We start from the raw sequence: 22,009 nt of genomic DNA, 5'->3' as shown, positions 1-22,009 counted from the left end.
AGTGGGCATTCCTGCGCAGCTTGGGGCTGGAGGAGATGCAGCAGGAGATGGTGTTCCTTATCTTCCTTCGCCACCTATCTCTGGCTGCCCGGCCAGGTGCAGGAAGATACTGGGGGAGCCTGTCACCAGCAGTGGCAAGAAGCCATGGGCGGCAGCAGCGAAGAAAACAACAAACAGGAAAGGAAGAGGTGACGGCTGCTGCTGCTCCCTCCGGCTGCACTCACTGGCTGACCACTCTCCCCCCCCCCAAAACTGGTGCATCCAAGAATCCTTGCCCCAAGCACAGCCAGCAGAGCAGAGGGTGCAGCAGCTAAATCATCCTGTCCTGGCATCATGAGATTTTTCTGGGGGCTCCAAGCGTTAATCCACCACTACCAGTATACAATGGCCAGCCGGGGAGATAAGTGTCTCCTACTTCCTGTCTGGTAGAACCTGTCTTAAGGCATGTCACTGCTTTAAAACCATAATTTCTCTCTCTCTCACACACTCACTCACACACACACACACCCCTTTACATATTATCTGCAGATACATTTAGCAAAGATTATGACAACCAGTGCAACACAGGCTGGCAGTAGAGACCTCACATGACACACTTTGGTGAACTAGTATGTAGATGCCAGACCCAGGGGACTTCTGTAACCTTTATGCATCTCTATGCCCGTTAGCATCAAGAGGTCTTTGGGTCACACCACCTACTCCCTGTACCCTTAGGAGCCCTCCTGGGCATGGGCCAAGATGCCAGCTACAAAGCCCCTTTGGGGATGAGTCTTGGAATGTGTGATGCGTGGCAGAGAACCCCTTGTGTCTTCCTGGGAACTGAGACCTGGGGAGGTTCTCTCCCTCCCTTAAAATATCTGCCTTGGAGTTCCTGGGCACTAGCTTGCTGCCTGTAGGGGAAGTTGTGCTCTGTTGAGGGTGCCTTTCTCTTTCCCACCAGGTGCTGCTAAATACCGTCAGATCCTGCAGAAAGTGGAGCCTCGAATTGTCATAGTGGAAGAAGCAGCAGAGGTGCTGGAGGCTCACACCATCACCACTCTGAGCAAAGCCTGTCAGCACCTCATCCTCATTGGAGACCACCAGCAGGTAACGTGTCCGTGTGGGGCCTGCTCCACTGTACAGAGACAGAGATAGGGCACAGCAGGAGGGACCACCAGCAGGTAACGTGTCCGTGTGGGGCCTGCTCCACTGTACAGAGACAGAGATAGGGCACAGCAGGAGGGACCAAGCAGGAGGGTCCCACAGGTTTATCATCCTCCCCCTGCCATATAGCTAAATCCACAGTGGCAGTCACTGGCCCTGCCTCCCCTTAGTCCCCCAATGTGCTTCCGGGGACAAAACTCTTGTGCAGCTCTGGCAGTAACTTAACCTCACTTACTTCTAAGCCTGATTCATTGTAGCTGAGCTGGCCCGAATACTTGGCATTGCTTCAAAAACCCTGTTGCTGCTCTTCCAGTGGTGGAGAAAGGAAAGCGTTGCAGATGGATGGGAGGGAGAACTCATAACAGCTGGACTCTAACACTTTCATTTCCAGTTGCGGCCTAGTGCTAATGTGTATGACCTGGCCAAGAACTTCAACCTGGAGATGTCTCTCTTTGAGCGGCTGGTGAAAGTCGGCTTCCCCTTTGTCCGCTTGAATTATCAGGTGAGGAGCAGCTCTAGAATCTCCGCTTGCTGTACTCATTTTCCATTATATAGGTTTCAGAGTAACAGCCGTGTTAGTCTGTATTCGCAAAAAGAAAAGGAGGACTTGTGGCACCTTAGAGACTAACCAATTTATTTGAGCATGAGCTTTCGTGAGCTACAGCTCACTTCATCGGATGCATGCTGTGGAAATCGCACAAGACATTTTATACACAGACACCATGAAACAATGCCTCCTCCCACCCCACTCTCCTGCTGGTAATAGCTTATCTAAAGTGATCATCAAGTTGGGCCATTTCCAGCACAAATCCAGGTTTTCTCACCCTCCGCCCTCCCACAAACAAACTCACTCTCTTGCTGGTAATAGCCCATCCAAAGTGACCACTGTCTTCACAATGCATATGATAATCAATGTGGGCCATTTCCTGCAGGAAATGGCCCACATTGATTATCATATGCATTGTGAAGACAGTGGTCACTTTGGATGGGCTATTACCAGCAAGAGAGTGAGTTTGTTTGTGGGAGGGCGGAGGGTGAGAAAACCTGGATTTGTGCTGGAAATGGCCCAACTTGATGATCACTTTAGATAAGCTATTACCAGCAGGAGAGTGGGGTGGGAGGAGGCATTGTTTCATGGTGTCTGTGTATAAAATGTCTTGTGCGATTTCCACAGCATGCATCCGATGAAGTGAGCTGTAGCTCACGAAAGCTCATGCTCAAATAAATTGGTTAGTCTCTAAGGTGCCACAAGTCCTCCATTATATAGGTGTGACAGGTTGTTACCCCGGAGTGCAATCTGGGAACTGTGGGAACCGCTGTGCTCCTCTAAGGTTTCAGAGTAACAGCCGTGTTAGTCTGTATTCGTAAAAAGAAAAGGAGTACTTGTGGCACCTTAGAGACTAACCAGTTTACAACCAGCCTCACCCAGGCCCTGTTATCACCTAACATGACAGCAGGTGGCGCCACTCATCCAAACTGGGTTACGTGACTGCAAACAGCAGACAGCGGCCAATTTCCCTGTTCCCCCCCTCTATAGTATAAACCCAAAATTATACCGTCTTGCACCACACAGGGATCTGTACAGTGTTAGTTCATTATTGCGCTGCTGCCCCCCCCCTCCCCCCCCATGGTGAGAGGAATATGCACACTTGTGGTAACCAAACTGAGATTTTTCCCCAGACACTTCATTTAAAGGCACACCAGTTTAGGTTAAAACATAAAACAAGTTTATTAACTACAAAAAGATAGATTTTAAGTGATAGCAAACAGATCAAAGCAGATTACCTAGCAAATACAGGTGAGTCGCATCATCCGCGCATTTAACGTACACAAATTCAACTATACACGCTCAGCAAAAAAAAAAGAAAAATAACAAGATACCTGTAAATAGTGTGGGCGATTCCGCCCACCATTCCATCAATGAGCGTATGCCCCGGAGTGAGCGTGAGATGGGAGATGTGAATCTGCTCTTCCCTCAGTCGGTGTCAGTTCCCACGTGCCTCTCATAGTGTGAGCATCTCGCCGCGTTGAGTGTGATTCTAGTGTTTAAAGATACTGTACGTATTTTTCATACAAAATGGCCCCTAAACGCAAGCCAACTACTTCATCTGGTGCTCAACTGAAGAAACAGCGATCTGTTCCAATGTTGGAGGAAAAACTGGCTGTGTTGGACTTATTGAGAGATGGTATGTCGGTCTCCAATGTGGCACATAAATATGGCCGCAATGAATCTAGCATCCGTGCCATCAAGATTCGAGAGAGAAATTTGTCAAACCATGGCATCAAGTGCTCCAATAACTGCTAAGATGACGAGCCAGGTGTGAGTTAAGACTTTAGTGAAGACTGAAAAGGCATTAAACTTATGGCTGAAAGACATGAACTGTAAACGTGTGCCTATCGATGGCAACACATTGCGAGAAAAGGCTCTTAGCCTCTATGCGTTCAAATCTCCCGCCGAAGGAGGACAGCCTTCTGATGAGAAGGAGTTCAAAGCCAGCCAAGGTTGGCTTAACAGTTTTAGGAACCACTTCAACCTCAAAAAGGTGCAGACTACTGGTGAAGCTGCATCTGCCAATGAAGAGGCAGCAAAAGCCTACCCCGAACAATTAAAGAAAATCATAGAAGAAAAGGTCTATCTTCCGGAACAAGTTTTTAATGCTGATGAGACTGGGCTCTTCTGGAAAAAAAATGCCCAACCACGCTTCCACTTCAAAATCAGAAAGACAAGCCCAATTTGCTGAAGTGTTCCAAGCAGTGAAACACTTGAATGATTTAATTTCTCAATTCGATCTCTCTATGGAACGAAGCCACAAAATTACACGTAGTATTACGGACGATTTGAGACCATATCAAGAAATGTTTGAGCAGCTCAAGAGACAACAGCGACAGTTGCTGATCACCATGTTTTTCAAGGAAAAACAACCAGCAGCAGATGAGCCTACGTAATCAACTTCTCGAGCTGAACCAGAGCCAACCACTTCGTCTACGACTCGCTCTCCATCACCCAAGCTCTCAGTCACCAACGTCTCCTGGATCAACATCAAGCCCTGATGACCCCCTGTAATTAAAAATACAGTCCTGTAAAATTATATTTTGCATATGTGCTCTTTATTATATACTGTGCATTACTGTATACAGTATACATATTACTGTAGAGGGTTGTATACACAAAACCATGTACAGTATACTTTATGGGTGATTTAAGGGATTTTCAAGGGTAATTTTGACTATACACGATTTTCGCCTTATGCGCTGACTTTAGAACTTAACCCCTGCATAAGATGTGACTCCACTGTAAACAAAACCACAAACTAAGTCTAAAATACTAGAAAGATTGGATATGAATTAGCAGTTTCTCACCCTGACTAACGATTAGGGCCCTACCAAATTCATGGCTGTGAAAAATGCATCATGGACTGTGAAATCTGGTCTTTTGTGTATTTTTACCTTATGCTATACAGATTTCATGGGGGAGACCAATGTTTCTCAAACTGGGGGTCCTAACCCAAAAGAGGGTTGTGGGGGGAGTTGCAAGATTACTGTTGGGGGGGGGGGGTTGCAGTATTGCCACCTTTACTTCTACGCTGCCTTCAGAGCTGGGTGGGTGGAGAGCCGTGGCTGTTGGCCAGGTGCCCAGCTCTGAAGGCGGTGTCTCACCAGCAGCAGCGCAGAAGTAAGGGTGGCAATCCCATACCATGCCACCCTTACTTCTGTGCTGCTGCCTTGGAGTTGGGTCTGGACCCGACAGTTACAACACCATGAAATTTCAGATTAAATATCTGAAATAATGAAATTTACAGTTTTTAAAATCTATGACCAAAATGGACTGTGAATTTGGTAGGGACCTACTGATGATACAAGCAGGCTTGCAGGTTCTCAAGGCACAAGCTGCACTTGCTTTGCAGCTTGGGATCCCCACCTCCATTCCAAGTTCTTTTCTTTCAGAGCTTTTCTTAGGTGTTGAGTTGTTGTGGGAGAGTGAAGAACAACAGATGATGTCACTCCCTGTTTTATATAGCCTTAGCATATGGTGGGAACCCGTTGTTCCATAAACAGTTCCCAGCCCAGTTTGTAGAAAAATACAGGTACTCAAAATTGAGTCCAGAGTCATGTGCTCTGGTCACATGCCTTTGCAGAGTCATAGCAGCCATAACTTACAGGCTGTCCGGAGCATTCTTAGAAAGGCTCACCAGGTGGGGGATAAGCTTCTCCTTAAAGCCTATTGTTTTTCCTAATGGCCCATCATTCTGAATAGGCCCTTCACAACCAGCTGTTTAGGCTGGAAGCATTTTGCCTAGTGGGTGTCACCCAGGTAGTCCATATTCATAACTTTAGATACAAAAATGATACATGCATACAAATAGAATAATCATATACAGCAAATCATAACTTTTCCAATGACCCCTTACATGACCCATCTTTTACAAAATGCATCATAATTATGTCATTATCATATCATAATATTACTATGACAAATATGGAGTGTAGTGTCACAATAGGAATTTACCTGGTTGGAGTCTTGGAGTCTAAAGGAAGCTCAGCCTTATATTCCTGCTCCCATAGCAATCTGAAAATCAAAACAAAAAACCAGGTTTTGCTTAATCCCTGAGAAGAGCGCTGGGATCTGTCAGATCCATGCAGACCAGCTTCTGTGTCCGTTCAAGACACAGGCACTACATCTTCTGATACAGCCTTTCTGCTCTTGGGCTCTCTCCCTGTTGCATAACTGAAGCTGGTGAGAGAAGGAGACTCACAAAACACATAGCAACATCTCATAATTTCATATACAATGAAGATACATTGTAACACTAATTTTTAACAGATTGTGACTTTTCAAATGGTATCTCACAAGGCATACTTTGTACAATACGTATAATCATATAACAGTAGTGAATATGTGGGTACAGGGGGTTACATGGGGTATATAATGTCACAGTGATGTCATGCTGGTGGTGGCTTTTGTGATCTGGACAACCTGTCCACTGGGAACTGCACTGAAAGCAACAAACTTACTTACAGTCCCATATCTTCATGAAGATACATTTGGTCATTTCCATCTGGTTGGATTGGAATTGATGACAGAGGGAGGATTAGTTTCCATTTCTGCGGCACCATTGTCTCGTATTTGGTCATTGTCTTCTCTGATGAAGCAGAAATGGAGGGATGGTTCAGTTCATTCCATCATGTGAGAAATTTGCCCATTTATGTTGGCTACTGCTAACCCTAGCCCTCCTTTAACTTTTGTTTCTGTATTCCAGCACCGCATGCGCCCTGAGATTGCCCAGCTCCTCACTCCTCACATATACCAGGAGCTGGAGAATCATCCCTCTGTCCTCAAGTATGAAAACATCAAGGTAAGTTTGCAGAAGGCACCAAGCAATTCTGTCTATGTTCCCTCTAATTTTTGACAGGCTGTGTGCACAAAAAATTTCTTCTGTGCAAATTTTTGTGCGCGCGGTGTTTCGCCATGTGCGCAGCGTTTAGGATCTGTGTGTGCGCGCACACGCGCACAGCTTAGAGGGAACAGTACTCTCAACCCCCCTTACTGGGTAGAATGATCCTCTGCTTATATCATCCAAACCAGTCACTTCTATGGGTTTGTATTCACGTATTCTGTCTCTTTGATCAAGTTTAGCTGATTAAAAATTGGTAATTTAAATAAAGAAATCAGGTGATGTAGGAGTAGTTATCTTATCTTATAAACAAGATGGATGGATGTTGTTTATATTACCTTAGTGCCTACACCGTAGTCAAGGACCTGGGCCCCATTGTGCTAGACGCTGTACAAACACAGAACAAAAAGATTGTCCCTGCCCAAAGAGCTAAGTATTTGCATGGAGAGAAAATACTGGGTACGAAAGGGCTCTTTAATCTAGCGGAGAAATGCACAACAAATACCAATGGCTGGAAGCTGAAGGTAAACAAATTCCAATTAGAAATAAGGCGCAAATTATTAACAGCGAAGGGTGATCAACCACTGGAACAAACTCCCAAGGGAAATGGTGGATTCTTCATCTCATGATGTCGTCAAGACTGGATGCCTTTCTGGAAGATGATTTAGTCAAACACATTAGTGGGGTCAATACAGAAGTTAACTGGGTAAAATTCTCTGGCCTGTGTTATGCAGGAGGTCAGACTAGGGTCCCTTCTAGCCTTAAATTCTATTAATCTGTGGATGCTAACATGGAATCCTGGTTTTGCTCTAATGGGAAAAACATGTTCAACCAGTGCAGTTAATTAAGCAGCCGTTACTGTAACTTCAGGCACTCAAAGAGCCACAGAATTGTGCCCACATCCATGAATATCCATCTTTCCTGAAGAAGCTTGTCTCTGGCTGAAATGGCCTGATTGTCCCTTAGGGAGATAGGAGCAACCCAACTAATAGGCAGTTCCTCTTTGTTCAGTGTCAGGGAATGAACATTCTACTTGCATGTTCACCTAGGGTGAATGGAAACTTTAGACAGGTCCATGGGCTACATTCTCCACCTCACTGGAGGAGGGAGCCAGGGATCAACAGGGACTCTGACACTACTAGCCCTTACTATGGAAGAGAGGAGAAACCCTTGCTTTCTCCTCTGCAATGAGTAAGGTTTGTGTCGAAGGGGCCAAGCACTGCAGTGGCTGTGTCAAAGAGAATGGGGGTTGAGAGGAAGGTAAGATCAAACAAAACACTGAAAAATAAAAGGAATGGTGTGAATTATGGGATTGAGAAAGCAAGACGAATTGAGAAAGAAAAAGATTGTCATGAAAGACAAGAATCTAAAATAGCCAGTCCTTGAAGTGCCATGAAAGGGGGAGAATAGTGTGATGGGAGAATGAAGTACATACACTTATTCAGAGTCCAATAACAAACTCTCAAACTCATACATATAAAGCTGTATTACGTGGACTACAAGTATTGCATATACGTGTTAGAGAAAAGTGTCTAAGGGTCCCATGGGGGTGGGATACTGAAAGTGTTTTTCACGCTGGCTAGTAGGTATCAAGTAAATAAACACTGTACATGGCTATTTTATCACCCATTTCTCCCACCTAACCTTAAATACACGAGTATTCGCGCTGAGTAGTGTGAATGAATGAGCCGTGATTTCTCGTTTATAGTTTGGGAACATGCCACTGGCACAAACTCCTTTTTGTAACCTAAAGAATAAATTGTAGTTGTTGGACTCTAATTAAGATAAGGAATCAAATCCTCTACATGCTGCTGGATTCCTGGAATAGTCAGTGATGTACCAGTGGGACACTGTATGGCCAACAAACTCCCAAACTCTCCCTTACTAGGTACGTTATGAGGGGTCTGACTGAGGGGTATTTGCCTTAAGTGTGCAATGACCAGGGTCCTGCACCCTGAATCCAAGTCATCTACAGAGGAACTGCTAAGTGGGTCACCGTAGGCATGAAAGAGTGGGTTGCAGTGCTGGAAGGTTAGAATGTTTTTTCCATGGTAACGTTTTTCCTTCTTTTCTTTTCAGGGGATCTTATCTAACCTTTTCTTTGTGGAGCATGACTTCCCTGAACAGGAGATCCAGGAAGGGAAAAGCCATCAGAATCCACATGAGGCCCAGTTTGTGGTGGAGCTGTGCAAATACTTCTTGTGTCAGGACTACTTGCCCTCCCAGATCACCATCCTCACCACCTACACTGGGCAGCTCTTCTGCCTGCGCAAACTCATGCCTGCCAAGATCTTCACAGGTGTGAAGGTTCATGTGGTGGATAAGTATCAGGGTGAGGAGAATGACATTATCTTGCTGTCACTTGTGCGGAGTAATAAGGAAGAGAGAGCTGGGTTCCTGCAGATTTCTAACCGGATCTGCGTAGCATTATCCAGAGCTAAGAAAGGGCTGTACTGTATTGGGAATATGGGAATGCTTGGCAAGGTGCCTCTCTGGAGCAAGATCATTCACACCCTGCGGGAGAAGGGTCATATTGGTCGCTCACTGATGCTCTGCTGTCAGAACCATCCTGACACTAAGACTCTGGTGTCCAAGGGAGCAGACTTCTGCAGAGTTCCTGAAGGGGGCTGTAGTCGCCCCTGTGAATTCAGGCTGAATTGTGGACACGTCTGCACTCGAGCATGTCACCCCTATGACTTAGAGCACAAAGAGTTTCAGTGTATGAAGCCCTGTCAAAAGGTGCTCTGCAAAGATGGCCATCGTTGCCCCCAGTTGTGCTTTGAGCGCTGTGGACAGTGCATGGTGAAAGTGCTGAAAACCATCCCAAAGTGTGGCCACCAGCAGATGGTCCCTTGTTCCACTCCTGAGAGTGAGTTTTGCTGTCAAGAGCCTTGTCAGAAATATCTGAAATGTGGGCACAGATGTAGCATGTCCTGTGGGCAGGAATGCAGTGTTCAGTGTCTTGAGATGGTTATGGTCACACTGAAATGTGGCCACAACCAGCAGGTGAAGTGCTGGATCACAGTGGAGATGAAACATGGGATGCCTGTGAAATGCAAAACCAAATGCCCTATCCCACTGGATTGTGGCCATGCTTGCCCAGGTTCCTGCCATACCTGCTTTGAAGGGCGATTTCATGAGCACTGCAAGAGCCCATGTAAGCGCTTCCTGATCTGCTCCCACAAGTGTCAGCAGCCTTGCACCAGGGAATGCCCTCCATGCCAGCAAGCCTGTCAGAACCACTGCATCCACAGTCGGTGCAAAAAGAAATGTGGAGAGATGTGTATCCCATGCATGGAGCCATGTGAGTGGCGGTGTCAGCACTACCAGTGTACCAAGCTTTGCTCTGAACCATGCAACAGGCCCCGTTGCGATGTACCATGCACTAAGCTACTGCGCTGTGGTCATACTTGCATTGGGTTGTGTGGGGAACCTTGCCCAAAAAAGTGTCGTGTGTGTCATCAGGATGAAATCACTCAGATCTTTTTTGGCTTTGAGGATGAGCCAGATGCTCGCTTTGTGGAGCTGGAGGATTGTGGCCACATCTTTGAGGTCCAAGGCTTCGACTATTACATGGATGAAGATGAAAATATTATCAAGCTGAAGGTCTGCCCCAGCTGCCAGACAGCCATCAGGAAGAACTTGAGGTATGGCACCATTGTGAAAAGGCGGCTGGAAGAGATAGAGAAAGTGAAGGAGAGAATCCAAGGTCCAGTAAGTGAAATTGAAACTAGCAGGCATAGACTGCAGGGTGTGTTGGAAGGGAAGGCGGTTCTGCGAAGAAATCTGTCCCTTAAATATCTCATGCTGGAAGAGAAGCTGATACATCCTGATCTCTCCACAAAGAGTATTGGTCTTCTTGAGAACCTGATTGGCTTCTATGGACGCCTGGGTGAGCTGATGAGCTCCCTGAACAAGCTTGATGTGAGCGAGAAGGAAGGACTGAGGCGGCGACTGGCTGAAATTCAGGAGTGGTTGGACAAGCCCCGACTAAGCTTCACTGGCCAGGAGCTCTCCGACCTCCAGAGTGAGATTCAGAGGCTTACATACCTGGTGAGTCTCCTGGCCAGATGCAAAACAGCAACTGCAAAGATGAATACTTCTATCTCGAGAGAAATTGCCACTCTGCGGCAGATCCTGGAGGGAACGAAGAAGTTCACCCAAGAGGACGAAAAGGTGGTGAAGATGAAAATGGAAGAACTAAAGACAGCTCTGCCAGAGTCTGGGTTGGGAATCTCTGAGGAGGAGCGAGTGCAGATTGTTAGTGCCTTTGGTTATCCACAAGGTCACTGGTTCAAGTGCCCCAATGGCCACATTTATGTGATTGGTGACTGTGGTGGGGCAATGGAGAGAAGCAAGTGCCCAGAGTGTAAGGCAGTTATTGGAGGTGAAGATCACACTCTAGAACACAGCAACCGTCTGGCCCCTGAAATGGATGGGGCAACTCATGCAGCCTGGTCAGAAACTGCAAATAACATGCTGAACTTTGAGGACCTTCGCAGGCTGATATAGAAGAGCCCATCTCCCTCAGAAGAAGACCTGTTAACCCCATTAATGCCCTTCCCCACTGCCAAGCTGCATAGCGTGTGGAGTAGCCAGATGGTGCTCGCTGGCTCTGCTTGGCAAATTGGGTTTCTTGTGATTAACACTTGCTGGTGTTCGTTGCTAGAACTAGTCCCATTTCCTATTGGCACTTTATCTGTGGAATCAAGCAACTGAATGAAGTAGAAACAGAAAAAAATTCGCCTGCTTTAGCCTGAAGTATGCATGGGGCCTCATGCAATTCCAGGGCTGGCAGGCACCAGTCTGTGGTGGCATCAGCCCCTGCAGTAGCTCTGGCTACTGCTCATTGCACTGATCGTTTAACCCGAAATCTTTTATAGCCTAATAAATTTTATTCATAGTCCTATAAATGATATATTTACTTTGTTGGGTTCTTCCCCTACCCACCCTCTGGGCTGCTGTCTGTCCCCCACCCTAAGGGCTGGGCTCTGTGTCCCCCTTAGCGCTGCTGTCTCCCATTATCTTCCCCGTGCTGGGCCCTGTGTGTCTTGCCCAGCCCAGTGCTGCACTGCCAGCTGCGCCCGCAAGCCGCTCTGTAGAGGCGGCTGCTGGGAGGGAGAGGGAGATGTCTCCACAATGGCCCCTGGCTTGTTCCTGGTGTTGGACGTCCCTTGGCTCGCAGGGGCCAGGGCATTCTAAGAAAACAGCCAGCGTGTCCCTCTCTCAGGCTGGGGTGCGGAGGAGGGGCGAGACCAGGTCCACAGACCTTCAGCTAGGCCCCGCTGCCCCAGTGCCTCCTTGCAGGGACCAGCAAGTCTTGCCTAATGGGTCCAGTGCTGGCCCTGGCGCAAGGTGTTTCACTCTAAGGGGTCCGCTCCCCCAGGCTCACGATGGACCCATCCCCCCCCGCCCCGGGGAGCGTGACCCCCATGACCTCCCACTTCACTATGGGCTGTGCGGAAACAAAGCGCGTGGAGGACGAGTCGGTACTCCCCTTCCCGGGATCTCGGTGCCCTGAATCCCGTCCCTCATTGGCCGGAACGTGGAGCGTTGGTCTCTCCCCATTGGCCCTGGGGACTGTCAGTCTCCTCCAGATCCTTTCTTTGGTTAGCGGGATTGTGCAAGCAGGAGCCAATCAGGCTCTCGGGCAGGAAATTAGAAGACGTAGCCCCGCCTTTGGAAGCCCCTTAAAGCAGGAGACCCAAACCAGGAGCAACAAGCAAGTCCAAGAAATCACAGGCTTGGCAGGCGCGGAAACGGCTCAAACACCTCTCGAATTGGTTCCGGGTGAGAGCGGAAGTCGTTCCGGTGCCACACTGATCGGGGTCCGTGCGAGGCCGGAACTGAATGGGGTGCGGGCTCGAGCGCCTTTAACCGCCGCCTGCTTCCGTTCTCGCTCCATTTTTGCCAACTTTTGCGCCCTCGGGTTCCGTCCCCGTGCGGCCCTTTTAACGCTGCGCCGCGCGCCCCTGGGAGCGGCCGGCGAGTGAGGTCGGCGCCTTCCGGCGCGGCTCGTGAGCATGCGCAGATCGCTCGAGCGGGCGCCGCGGGGAGTGCGTGCGACGGAGCGGATGGAGCGCGAGCCTGGGGCTGCGGGGCCGGCGCCGCTGCGGCACCTCCGCGAAGCGCTGCGGACGGCGCTGGCCCGGATCCGAGGTGCGGCCGCGCTCAGGGGCGGCGGGCGGGGAGCCTCTGGGCCGGGCCTGGCGGCGCCGGGGGACCCGCGGCGCGGCGCGGCGGGGCGGGGCGGGGCGCCGTGGTCCGGGAGGCCGGCGGGCGGGCGGGGCGGCGCGGCCCCTTCTGAGCTGCTGCGCTGGTGTCTTTGCAGAAGGGGAGTCGCGGGAGAGCAGCGAGACCTTCGAGCAGCAGCGCTTCTGGGACACGCTAGGTAAGGGCCCGCCTGGGCGGGCTGGCGCCGAGGGGAGGGCTCTGTAGCGGGCACAGATGCCAGGGGCTGGGCTCGAACCTGGAGCTCTGGAACCAAATGCAGAGCGTCGAGTTCTGCGCTGTATTCGTTGCTTGCTGAACGATATTTTCCCCATTATACAGTCTGGTCTCATAACTCACTATTTTCACAGTCTTCATTCGTTTGCTGGGTAGGTCATTTTCCTCCTTACTAGGAAATATATTATTTTCTTAACTAACGTTAAACTAACTTTAATTCTTCAATTTCATAAGTATCCTTACAAACATTTTAGAGTTTCTTGCCCCTTCCTGTCAAGCAGCTGGTCCCGCTGGAGACATGACATTGGGCTAGATGGACCTTCGTCTGATCAGTTCAACAGTTTGTGTTCCTCTGAATTGCTGCCATCTCTTTCCTTAAGCTGAGTTTCCTAACTGGGAACTGATGTCGGCTTTATCTAACAGATGGGGCAGATGGAGGAAAAGGGGCTGGTATTGCCCCCTTTGACTGAGACAGTGCCTAATGTCCTGACTCCATTGAATTGTTCCTTAGGTCAGACGTTCAAAGCGACATCCCAGGAAGCTACGAAGTTGAGTCTGGCATTCTCGCGGCCTCCGCTGCCTTCTGCAGAGGTGAGTGCATGCCCCACGTCAAGGAAAATCTCAAGGTTTCTCCCACATTGCAATCCCTTTCTGCGTCTTGCTCCCTTGAACTAGGACAAAGTTAGTTTGGGTTAAAAAATAAAACAAATGGTTCTTCTCATTGACGTTTGTGGGATGTAACTGCACCCTTTTGCTCTTCTTTAGAATGGCACATGGCTTCCCAGTCTTGTTGCATAGAGAATTGTCAGAGCTGAGGGAACAGCTCATTGGCTGTGGAAGGTTTCAACCCAAGTGGTTATGGGAAAAGAGCCACATAGTTCAAGATAATAGTACGAGCTCTTCTTCTCCCCCCCCCACCCCCCCAGATTGACAGTACCAGTTTACCAATATGCGAATGCCTTGGGGTGGAGAGAATGGTATCTGATGCGTAGAGCATGGTGTGGCATTAGACAGCTGAGCACCAGACACGGCCTTACTCTGTTGTTACGTTTCAAAATAATTCTAAGTGTGTTGGACTGTGGTCCTTCACCTTCTTCCCACGTTACCCCCAGCTGGCTTTTTGCCACTCCTCTCCACTTGACAGAGTCCCTAGCTGAGAACAACAGTGTGTAAGAAAGTGATCTGCCTTCAGATGGAGCTGGTGCATTTTAATGGGATTGCAGTGTCACCCCTTTCATTCCTGATTCTTTTTGTCCACTGTTCTCAGGACTGTCAGAAGCTGAGTGAAGGTGTCCAGAATGCTGTCCTAGCAGCTGCCACAGTGTATTACTGGCTTCCCAAGGGCCAAGGTGAGGCAGCGAGAGCAGGTTTGTGCCAATTCTCCTTCCCCTCAGAAGGGGTGGGTGTGTGAGTGAGAGAGAGTAGGAGCACCTACCTGTTTGACCTTGTCTGTGTTTGGAGAGGGGCTGGCTTTCACCGTGATAGTGTCAGGCTGCATCATTCCTTGCTCAATCTCATCTAGGTACCACTCTGCGGAAGATGGTGCGAGATGCCACTGCCGAGGTAGTGGAAGGAATGATCCAGCTCACAGACGTGATTCTCAGTACTCCACTGCAGAGGTAATACTGATCGAGCAGTACCCCCATTAAATGCTGATAGGTTAAGTAGATGGGGAAAGAAAATGAAAGCCCTGTGCATGCCTTGTCATCCCAAAACAGAAACCAACTGTAAATACGACCCCCTGCACAGAGGGTTGAATGTAGCTCTGCATGTGGCAGGGAGGGGAGGCCTGGGAGAGGTAGGACTCTTGTGAAGGAGGTGGGGGGAATATTTGTGTTGCTGGGTAACTTGTGCAATTTGGAGTAGGTTGTTCTCAGCACAGATTCTTGGCCTGATTCTTGGAGCTCCATATTTCCTGCCTCTTGCTAAGTGCAGGGTATCCCCTTGTCAATGTTTATAGGTCCCAGCATCCTGAGGGACTCTCTCTTCTTTTTCAGTTTGTCTCAGGAGCAGCTTATATCAACTGGTAGCATATGGGAGGCATGTGAGCAGATTTCCCATCTGCCACAAGGTGAGCGACATGGATGCAAGGAGTGCAGAGCTCTGCACTCCCAACCGGAGTGGGGGATATGGGCTTCAGAAATCGACAGTCCCTGAACCTACTAAAGGGGAACACTGCAGCTGGTATCTTGGAGCCTAGCTCCTACAGCAGAAATGATGCCATTCCTAGAGCCATTACATGCTCAGGAGCCAGGTGGGGTCACCTGCATGGTGACCCTGGAGTTCTGTGGCGGTGACTGATCCAGTGACCTAGAGGAGTATGGTGGATGCTGGGTAGCTGGTAACATCCGTACAGTCGCCTTTCATCCTTCTCTCTTTGACTTCTGTGTGCAGATAACCATGCAGCAGTCCTGTCAGCCATGGCCGCCTATCTGGGTGTGGTCAGGGATGCGGTGGAGGAGATGGAGCAGGTGAGGAAGTCCCTTTATTTTTGCTGGGGACGGAGCCAACTGTTGGGGGGGTGGGGGGTCCTGCAGTGATGCTGTAATGAAACAGAACTGTGGTTTTCTACTGTGATGAATTGGGAATTCTCTGAAATATTTTTATGACTGATATGCATGGCAATGACTTTCTTGGTTATTGATTGTTACCCAGTGTGACAAAGGGTTAAACTGCTCCTGAAGCAAAGTAGATGTGTGTATCACCTAAGTGTCTGGCGTGGTATGACTAGGTTTTAAAGACTGGCTGTAACAGACCCATATCAGTGGAGGGTCTGGAAGGATAATGGGAACCCCAAGGGCTGAACAATTGACACCTATCTATGGGAAACCCCACCAGCGGTAATATGTAAACTCAGCATGGTTTGCAGGAGGAAGACAGAAGTGACAGGAGACTAGGATAAGAACTTGCTTGTGAGGGGTATAAGACCTCTCATCTGGGACTCGCACAAAGAGAGAGAGAGAAAAAGGAAACCAAGATGGTTCCTATAGAGAGCTTTGTCCAGTGTGGACTGTGTTCACTTTTGCTGCTTTATGTAATCTAAGGACTTCCTGATGCTGTGTTTCAATTGACTAAAAGCCGTACTGTGTCTTGAAAAGGTTGTCTGGTGTCACTGCAAATACTTGCATAGTGCATGGATCTTTGAAGGGGATAAAAAGTCTTTGGACAGGAGTCTGTTGCAGTGGAACTTGCTGGGCAGAGCTCACATTGTGAAACTGGAAGTTGGAGCCCAGAGGCTCAGTCTCAGGAGTGTTGAGGCTGTGTGGCCTACCCCTAAGGGTCTGGCATTCTGAAGGAATACCTATAAGGGACTGTTTAAAAACTGGGGCGTAGCACAGATCCTGTAAATCCGTGATATTTATCCAGGTTGTCATAGCTCCTATATCTTGATTCTGACCCAAAACAGCGTCATGCAATGCGTGGATCTTGTTGAGTGTCCAAACCTCAGCCTAGTTCCACTACTTAATATGTGGCTTCTGTGAAGCCAGTTCCTTATTTTGTCTTTGCATGGCTTAGTTTGCTGGTGTAGGGTTGGAGCGGGGACTGCCTGCTAGGCTGTTGCTGATCAGTGGCCTGGTGTGCCTGAGGGGTTGATTTTTAAGCTAATTCCCAAAGGAGAAAAGGTCTCAGGTGTCCAACTCCAATCCTGAAGACATTGCCCTGCAAACTACTTAAGCAGGCTCTAGCTAGTACTCGCCTCTTTCCTCAGGGGCACTATGGGGACAGGTGGTGGGCTCTTGCTTTCCAATATATGTGTTCTCAGGCTCAGAGGGAAGATCAGGACCCCTACAGTGACATCATGGAGGATGAGGAGTTGGGCTCTCGGGGCAATAGGGACACGTACTGGTCTGAGGCTGACCGGAAGCTACTTAGTCCCTGCATGGGGCTGATGAAGGCCTCCAAAGCCTGCCTGAAGAAGCTCTTGGGTGCAGTGAAGCTTCATGGCAAAGCAGACACCCCAGAACAAGTGGCTCAGCTAGATGATCTTGCAGACATCACCAATGAGATCAGCCCGAGGTGAGTCAGTCTCTTTCCCCTTTCAATGTTACCTGTGCTAGGGCAGTCCTTGTAGGCCGGCTAGGTCAGGGAACTGCATTATGCAAGGGTTTCCCTCTGCACTCATGATGGGAGTGGGGCCTTTGTGAGAGTGGGGCCCTGGAATAGTCTGTAAGAGAGTTGCTGTGACTAGGCCAGGGATAGTTGTGATGGGGGATGGGTGGTCACGAGGATTGGGACAGAAAAGAGACGTATTTGTTAGATACAGCTGATGTTGGTTTCCTGCTGAGCTGTTCAGAGCCTGACTCGCTCCCACAGTTAACGTGTTTGGTGGGAGGCATAGCCTTTGCCCATCCATTGGTTGGGCTGACTGCTCAGCTCCCTCTCTTATACTGAAACCTCTGTCTTGTGCCCTAGTGTTGATGAGCTGGCACTAAGCATGTATCCGCCCATGAACCAGCTGTCTGTGCGACTCAATGTAAGTACCTACCACTCCCCAGCTCATGAGCAAAGGGCATCAGCCTGGTTCCTGCAGGGAACAGAGAAAATAAAAGTGGGAGCTAGTGTTTCTAAGGGCAGTTGGTAATCGGCCCCGGCCCAGTGGCAAGTTGTTGAGTTTGAAGACTGCCTGTTTTTTGTTGGGTCACGCCCACTTGGCTTCCAGAGTAAGCTTCTCCGTGCGGTTCTCTTCCTTCTCTCGCAGGGTCTTGAGCCCACCAGGAAGAAGAGAGTACATGGAGAGGGTACATGGTCTGTGCTGATACAGTACAGACCTGTTTACGCACAAATCTGCTTAACGCACGGTAGCGCCATGCTTCCCAGTGCTACCTATTTAACACGTGAGTCTCGTTAACACGCAGAACCCGATATGTAGCACTACAGATTTGCTCACTAACTCACTGACATAAAAATCGACAGGAAGTGCGGAGTGGAAACATATTGTATGTCTTTACCGATATTGGTAAAGACGTATCACGCACGCTTAGTCATTGTCACGCTAGAGAGATATAATATATATATAGTAGTTATATACATACACACTACATTAGAAAATTTTAACCGTAGGCCTAATATAATAGCAGAGAGAAAGCGTCAGCGTTCCTACACTGTAGAAGAAAAGCTAGCTGCAACAGATCGAGTAAATAGCGGAGAAACCCAGGCCAAGGTTTCAAAAGCTATTGGGATGGCCGAATCTACTCCGAGGATGGCTAAAAAAAGAATCTAAACTGAACGGCTTTGTACAACATATCGATTCTGCCGCGGGGCTAAGGCGAAAACGTGTGCGATGTTCAGCAAAACCCACAGTAGACACAGCCGTGTGCACAGGGTTTGCTCAGGAAAGGCTGAAAGGAACGCCACTCAGTGGGCCGAATCTTCAAGCCCAAGCAAAAAAATTTGGAAATTTAACGGGGGATGAATCATTCCAAGCCAGCAAGCAGTATATAAGTTGTTTTAAAAAGCATCATGGCATAGCGCAGGTATTGATTTCTGGAGAGAGCTGATCAGCCGATGAATTAGCTGCGAACACGTTTCCTACCAAGTTAAAATCTGTTTTACAAAATGAAGACTACCACGACGAACAACTTTATAATTGTGATGAAACAGCTTTATTTGCAAAACTGCTACCAGATAAGACTTTAGCCTTTAATTACGAGACAGAAAACAGCTGGATTTAAAAAGATAAGATCATGTGACTTTTTTTTTTTGTAGTAATAAGACAGGCAGCCATAAGCTTGCCCCTCTTCTAGTTGGCCGCGTTCATAACTCTCGCTGCTTTAATCACCTCAGTAGAGCCAAACTGCCAGTAATATATGCTAACAGCGAAAATGCTTGGATGATGAGACTCATTTTCGACGACTGGTTCCACAACAGCTTTGTGCCAGCTGTTCGTAGGCATCTGCAGTCGAAGAAACTCGAAGCCAAAGCACTTTTGCTACTTGACAGTTGTCTAGCCCATCCTCCGGCCAAATCACTGGTATCGAGTGATGGAAAAATTCGAGTGCTATACCTACCATTCGACACAACTTCAAAAATTCAATCTTTAGACCAGGGCATTATTCAGTATTTTTAAAAACAATTATTGACGGGAGCTGATTTCGGCGATCGTGTCATGCACGTTTTCAGGCATTTCTGAATTCCTGAAACAGTTAAACATGAAGGAAATTATTTATTTAGTTAAACTTGGGACGGAGTAAAACAAAAGTCCATTGAAAATTGCTGGATGAAGGCTCTTGGTGATGCCTTTTCTGTCAAAGACGGCTCAGACTTGGAAAACTCCAGCAGTGGCACTGATTCAGAGCCAGACTCTGAAGGATTTTCGGAAGACAATGTCCTACAAACACGCACGCAGACAAAAGAGGATAAAGGTAAACTTCTCTTTCAAATGACAAGATTTTAGTTTGGATACGTCACTGGAAATCATTACCGAATGGCTGGAGATGGATGAAGATTGCCCGACTTCAGAACTTCTGTCTGAGGAAGAAATATTAACAGGCTGCGAGGCTATGTCGGACCGCGAAAGTGATGGCGAGGATGTCGTTGAAAAGGTCAGTTTTGCCCACAGAAGCCCTTAGTGCTGTTGTAAGATTTATGGAGGAGCAAAATGCGGAAAATATCAAAATCATTCATCTGTGGCGAATGACAGACTTCATAAGAAGCAGAAAATAACGGCTTTTTTTTCTAAGTGAATCATAGACACTTTTTTCAGCATGGCTCTCTTAACCCGCGGTCTGTTAACACGCGGTCGTGACAGCTTGACTCCTGACATCCATGTGTAAACGGGTCTGTACTGTACTGCCATCTTGTCATAGCTGTGTGACCCCTAGAGGTGTCTGGGTGCCACTGCCCAAGGGAGCAGAGACCCAGAGCTGCCTCTGTGGTCGGGAATAGCTCCTCCTCCATGGCAGCACTAGGCTGGGGGTAGCTCCCCACAACAGCTTTAGGTGGTCACCTCGCTTGCTGGGTATAGAGTTCTCTTCCTCCCCCCGGCTATGCTAGGATGCCTCCTATGATAGAGGATTCCTGCATGTGTCCTCGACTCCCCACAGCAGTGCTGGGACCGTGCTTGCCACATTGGCTCAATCGTTTTCCCTTTTTGCTTCCTTTTAGGCTGCCAAACTGGCCTCTGTATTAAAGAAAGTCCTAGAAATTACAAAGTGAGTATGGCCTGTGGGCCTTCCTGAGCTCAGAGTGTTTCTGGAGGGGAGGGGGCGAGAGGTTGCCCTCTTGATGTTAGAGAAGCTGTGCCAGACGTGACCAGCCTGGTCTCCTCAGAAGGCTTGTGGAGAGCCAATGTGAACCTTTGGGAATTACCCTGATTGCCCCAAAGGGAGTGATGGCTGTGGGGAGAGAGGATATGGGGGTTTCATAGAGTCGAGGACCAGAAGGGGCCATTGTGATCATCTAGTTTGATGTCCTGTGTAACACTGGCCAGAGACCTGCCCCACGATAATTCCTTTTGAACTAGACCATATCCTTAAAACAAAAATCAACCGGGATGGAGACTCCACCACAGCCCTGGATAAATTGTTCCAATGGTTAATTATCCCCACTGTTAAAAACTTACACCATATTTCAAGACTGAGTTTGTCTGGCTTCAACATCCAACCATTGGCTCATGTTATACCTTTACTAGACTGAAGAGCCCCTTATTAAATATTTGCTCCCCATGTAGGTGCTTATAGACTAATCAAGTCACCCGTTTACCTTCTGTTTGGTAAACTAAAAACACTCAAGGAGCTCAGTCAGTATGAGGCACGTTTTCTAATCCTTTAGTCATTTTCTTGGCTTTTCTCTGAACCTTGCCCAATTTATCAACATCCTTCTTGAACTGTGGATACAAAGGGTGGCAGAGACCCCTCCCTGTAGGGGGTGGGGATGCAGGGCACTGGATGGGCAGGTGGTTACAGAAATTGCTGGGAATTAGTGAGGAGTGGACATGGCGAGGGTAGAGATGACAGATTTGTCTCCCTTACTTTCTCCTGCCGCCACACACACACAGACCAGCATGCAGCAAAGAATCATAGAACTGGAAGGGACCTCGAGAGGTCATCTAGTCCAGTCCCTGCACTCATGGCAGGACTAAGTGTTATCTAGACCATCCCTGGCAGGTGTTTGTCTAACCTGCTCTTAAAAATCTCCAATGATAGAGATTCCACAACCTCTCTAAGCAATTTATTCTAGTGCTTAACCACCCTGATAGTTAGGAAGTTTTTCCTAATGTCCAACCTAAACCTGCCAGACTGGTGAGGCAAAGGGTGGTTGTGTATCTAGGGTGTTGTCCAGAGACCACTCCCTGCTGGGGGTAGGCAGGAGGTACAGATAACTCCCGCCCTGACAAGGGTACTCTGAGGCTGCAGAGACCTTTCCTTTATAACCCTGTAGTAGTCTAGCTCTTTGTGACATGGTCCTGTGGTAATTGGCACTCTGTAGTTTGGAGGTACCTAAATATACAGTACCTCAGTCATTCTAATGCCTCTCCCTTTCCTGCAGGGCAAGCCATGTGTGTCCCCCATCGGAGGAAGGCTGGGTTCAGTTTCTCACTGGTGCAGTAGATCACAACATGGACAAAATTAAGGACTTCACACAGAGTGAACTTTAATGCTTCTGCAGTTGGGGTCTCTAACAGCTGCCTTTCTGGTGCGTCTGGTCATTCCCTGAACACGGGGAGAATGATGGGGTTGACGTTTGAGGGAAGAGCTTTTCCAATCTGGAAGAACTTTGCAAATGCAAAGTGTGACTTGCTGGTCTCCTCTGGCAACTGCCACCCTTGATTTGTTTCCTGGGACAATGAGAAGCTGCATCTTGTTGTTGTGAATATGCCTTGTCCCCTTTGACTTGGCTCTAGGGCTGCCCTATAGGGCAGAAAGGGCAATAAAATGTCACTAGGTTCACATGGTGGCTTTGTTTTGTGGAGGGGGAAGGGTTTTGCTACCTTCATGAGGCTGGACTGGACCCATGAAGGGTACACTTTCTCCTGGCAGCCTGAGAATGTATGGAGTGATGCCCTCACTTCCCTCTGAATTATGGGA

General features: G+C 48.3%; 2 protein-coding genes and 1 long non-coding RNA gene across 15 annotated transcripts in view; 2 read left to right on the top strand and 1 right to left on the bottom strand.

Moving 5' to 3' along the window:
- Nucleotides 1–11,449, top strand: part of ZNFX1 (zinc finger NFX1-type containing 1) — a 36,864-nt gene extending 25,415 nt beyond the window's left edge. For all 7 annotated transcript variants that reach the window (XM_037877273.2, XM_037877274.2, XM_043526709.1 and 4 more), the window contains 4 exons: nucleotides 941–1,086; nucleotides 1,535–1,645; nucleotides 6,402–6,497; nucleotides 8,616–11,449. In XM_037877273.2, the coding sequence (XP_037733201.1) occupies nucleotides 941–1,086; nucleotides 1,535–1,645; nucleotides 6,402–6,497; nucleotides 8,616–11,048 (2,786 nt within the window). In that variant the 3' untranslated portion in view covers nucleotides 11,049–11,449. The remainder of the gene's footprint in view (nucleotides 1–940; nucleotides 1,087–1,534; nucleotides 1,646–6,401; nucleotides 6,498–8,615) is intronic.
- LOC122462642 lies at nucleotides 2,848–8,620 on the bottom strand. The gene is made up of 2 exons (XR_006285328.1): nucleotides 5,651–8,620; nucleotides 2,848–4,201 (listed from the first exon to the last, which is right to left on the bottom strand). It is a non-coding gene; the product is annotated as an uncharacterized LOC122462642 (long non-coding RNA).
- A 465-nt stretch (nucleotides 11,450–11,914) lies between the features above and the next one.
- CCNDBP1 (cyclin D1 binding protein 1) lies at nucleotides 11,915–21,871 on the top strand. Of its 7 annotated transcripts, XR_006285326.1 has the most exons (12): nucleotides 11,915–12,326; nucleotides 12,868–12,927; nucleotides 13,495–13,574; nucleotides 14,251–14,332; nucleotides 14,506–14,602; nucleotides 14,981–15,054; nucleotides 15,378–15,454; nucleotides 16,747–17,000; nucleotides 17,397–17,457; nucleotides 18,059–19,525; nucleotides 20,088–20,134; nucleotides 21,471–21,545. XR_006285326.1 is itself a non-coding variant. In XM_043526715.1 (11 exons), the coding sequence occupies exons 1-11, from the start codon at nucleotides 11,930–11,932 to the stop codon at nucleotides 21,577–21,579; spliced, it is 1,338 nt and encodes a 445-aa protein (XP_043382650.1). In that variant the 5' UTR covers nucleotides 11,915–11,929; the 3' UTR covers nucleotides 21,580–21,871. The 7 variants fall into 7 exon arrangements, 6 of the variants coding, with proteins under 6 accessions (XP_043382650.1, XP_043382652.1, XP_043382651.1 ...); XM_043526715.1 differs by lacking the exon at nucleotides 18,059–19,525 and having other exon boundaries at nucleotides 21,471–21,871; XM_037877278.2 differs by lacking the exon at nucleotides 18,059–19,525 and having other exon boundaries at nucleotides 12,257–12,695; nucleotides 21,471–21,871.
- Nucleotides 21,872–22,009: the final 138 nt, after the last annotated feature.

Source organism: Chelonia mydas, chromosome 13 (assembly GCF_015237465.2).
Source record: "Chelonia mydas isolate rCheMyd1 chromosome 13, rCheMyd1.pri.v2, whole genome shotgun sequence".
In the NCBI taxonomy this organism is placed as follows: domain Eukaryota; kingdom Metazoa; phylum Chordata; order Testudines; family Cheloniidae; genus Chelonia; species Chelonia mydas.
This window is presented reverse-complemented; position numbering and strand designations above follow the sequence as displayed.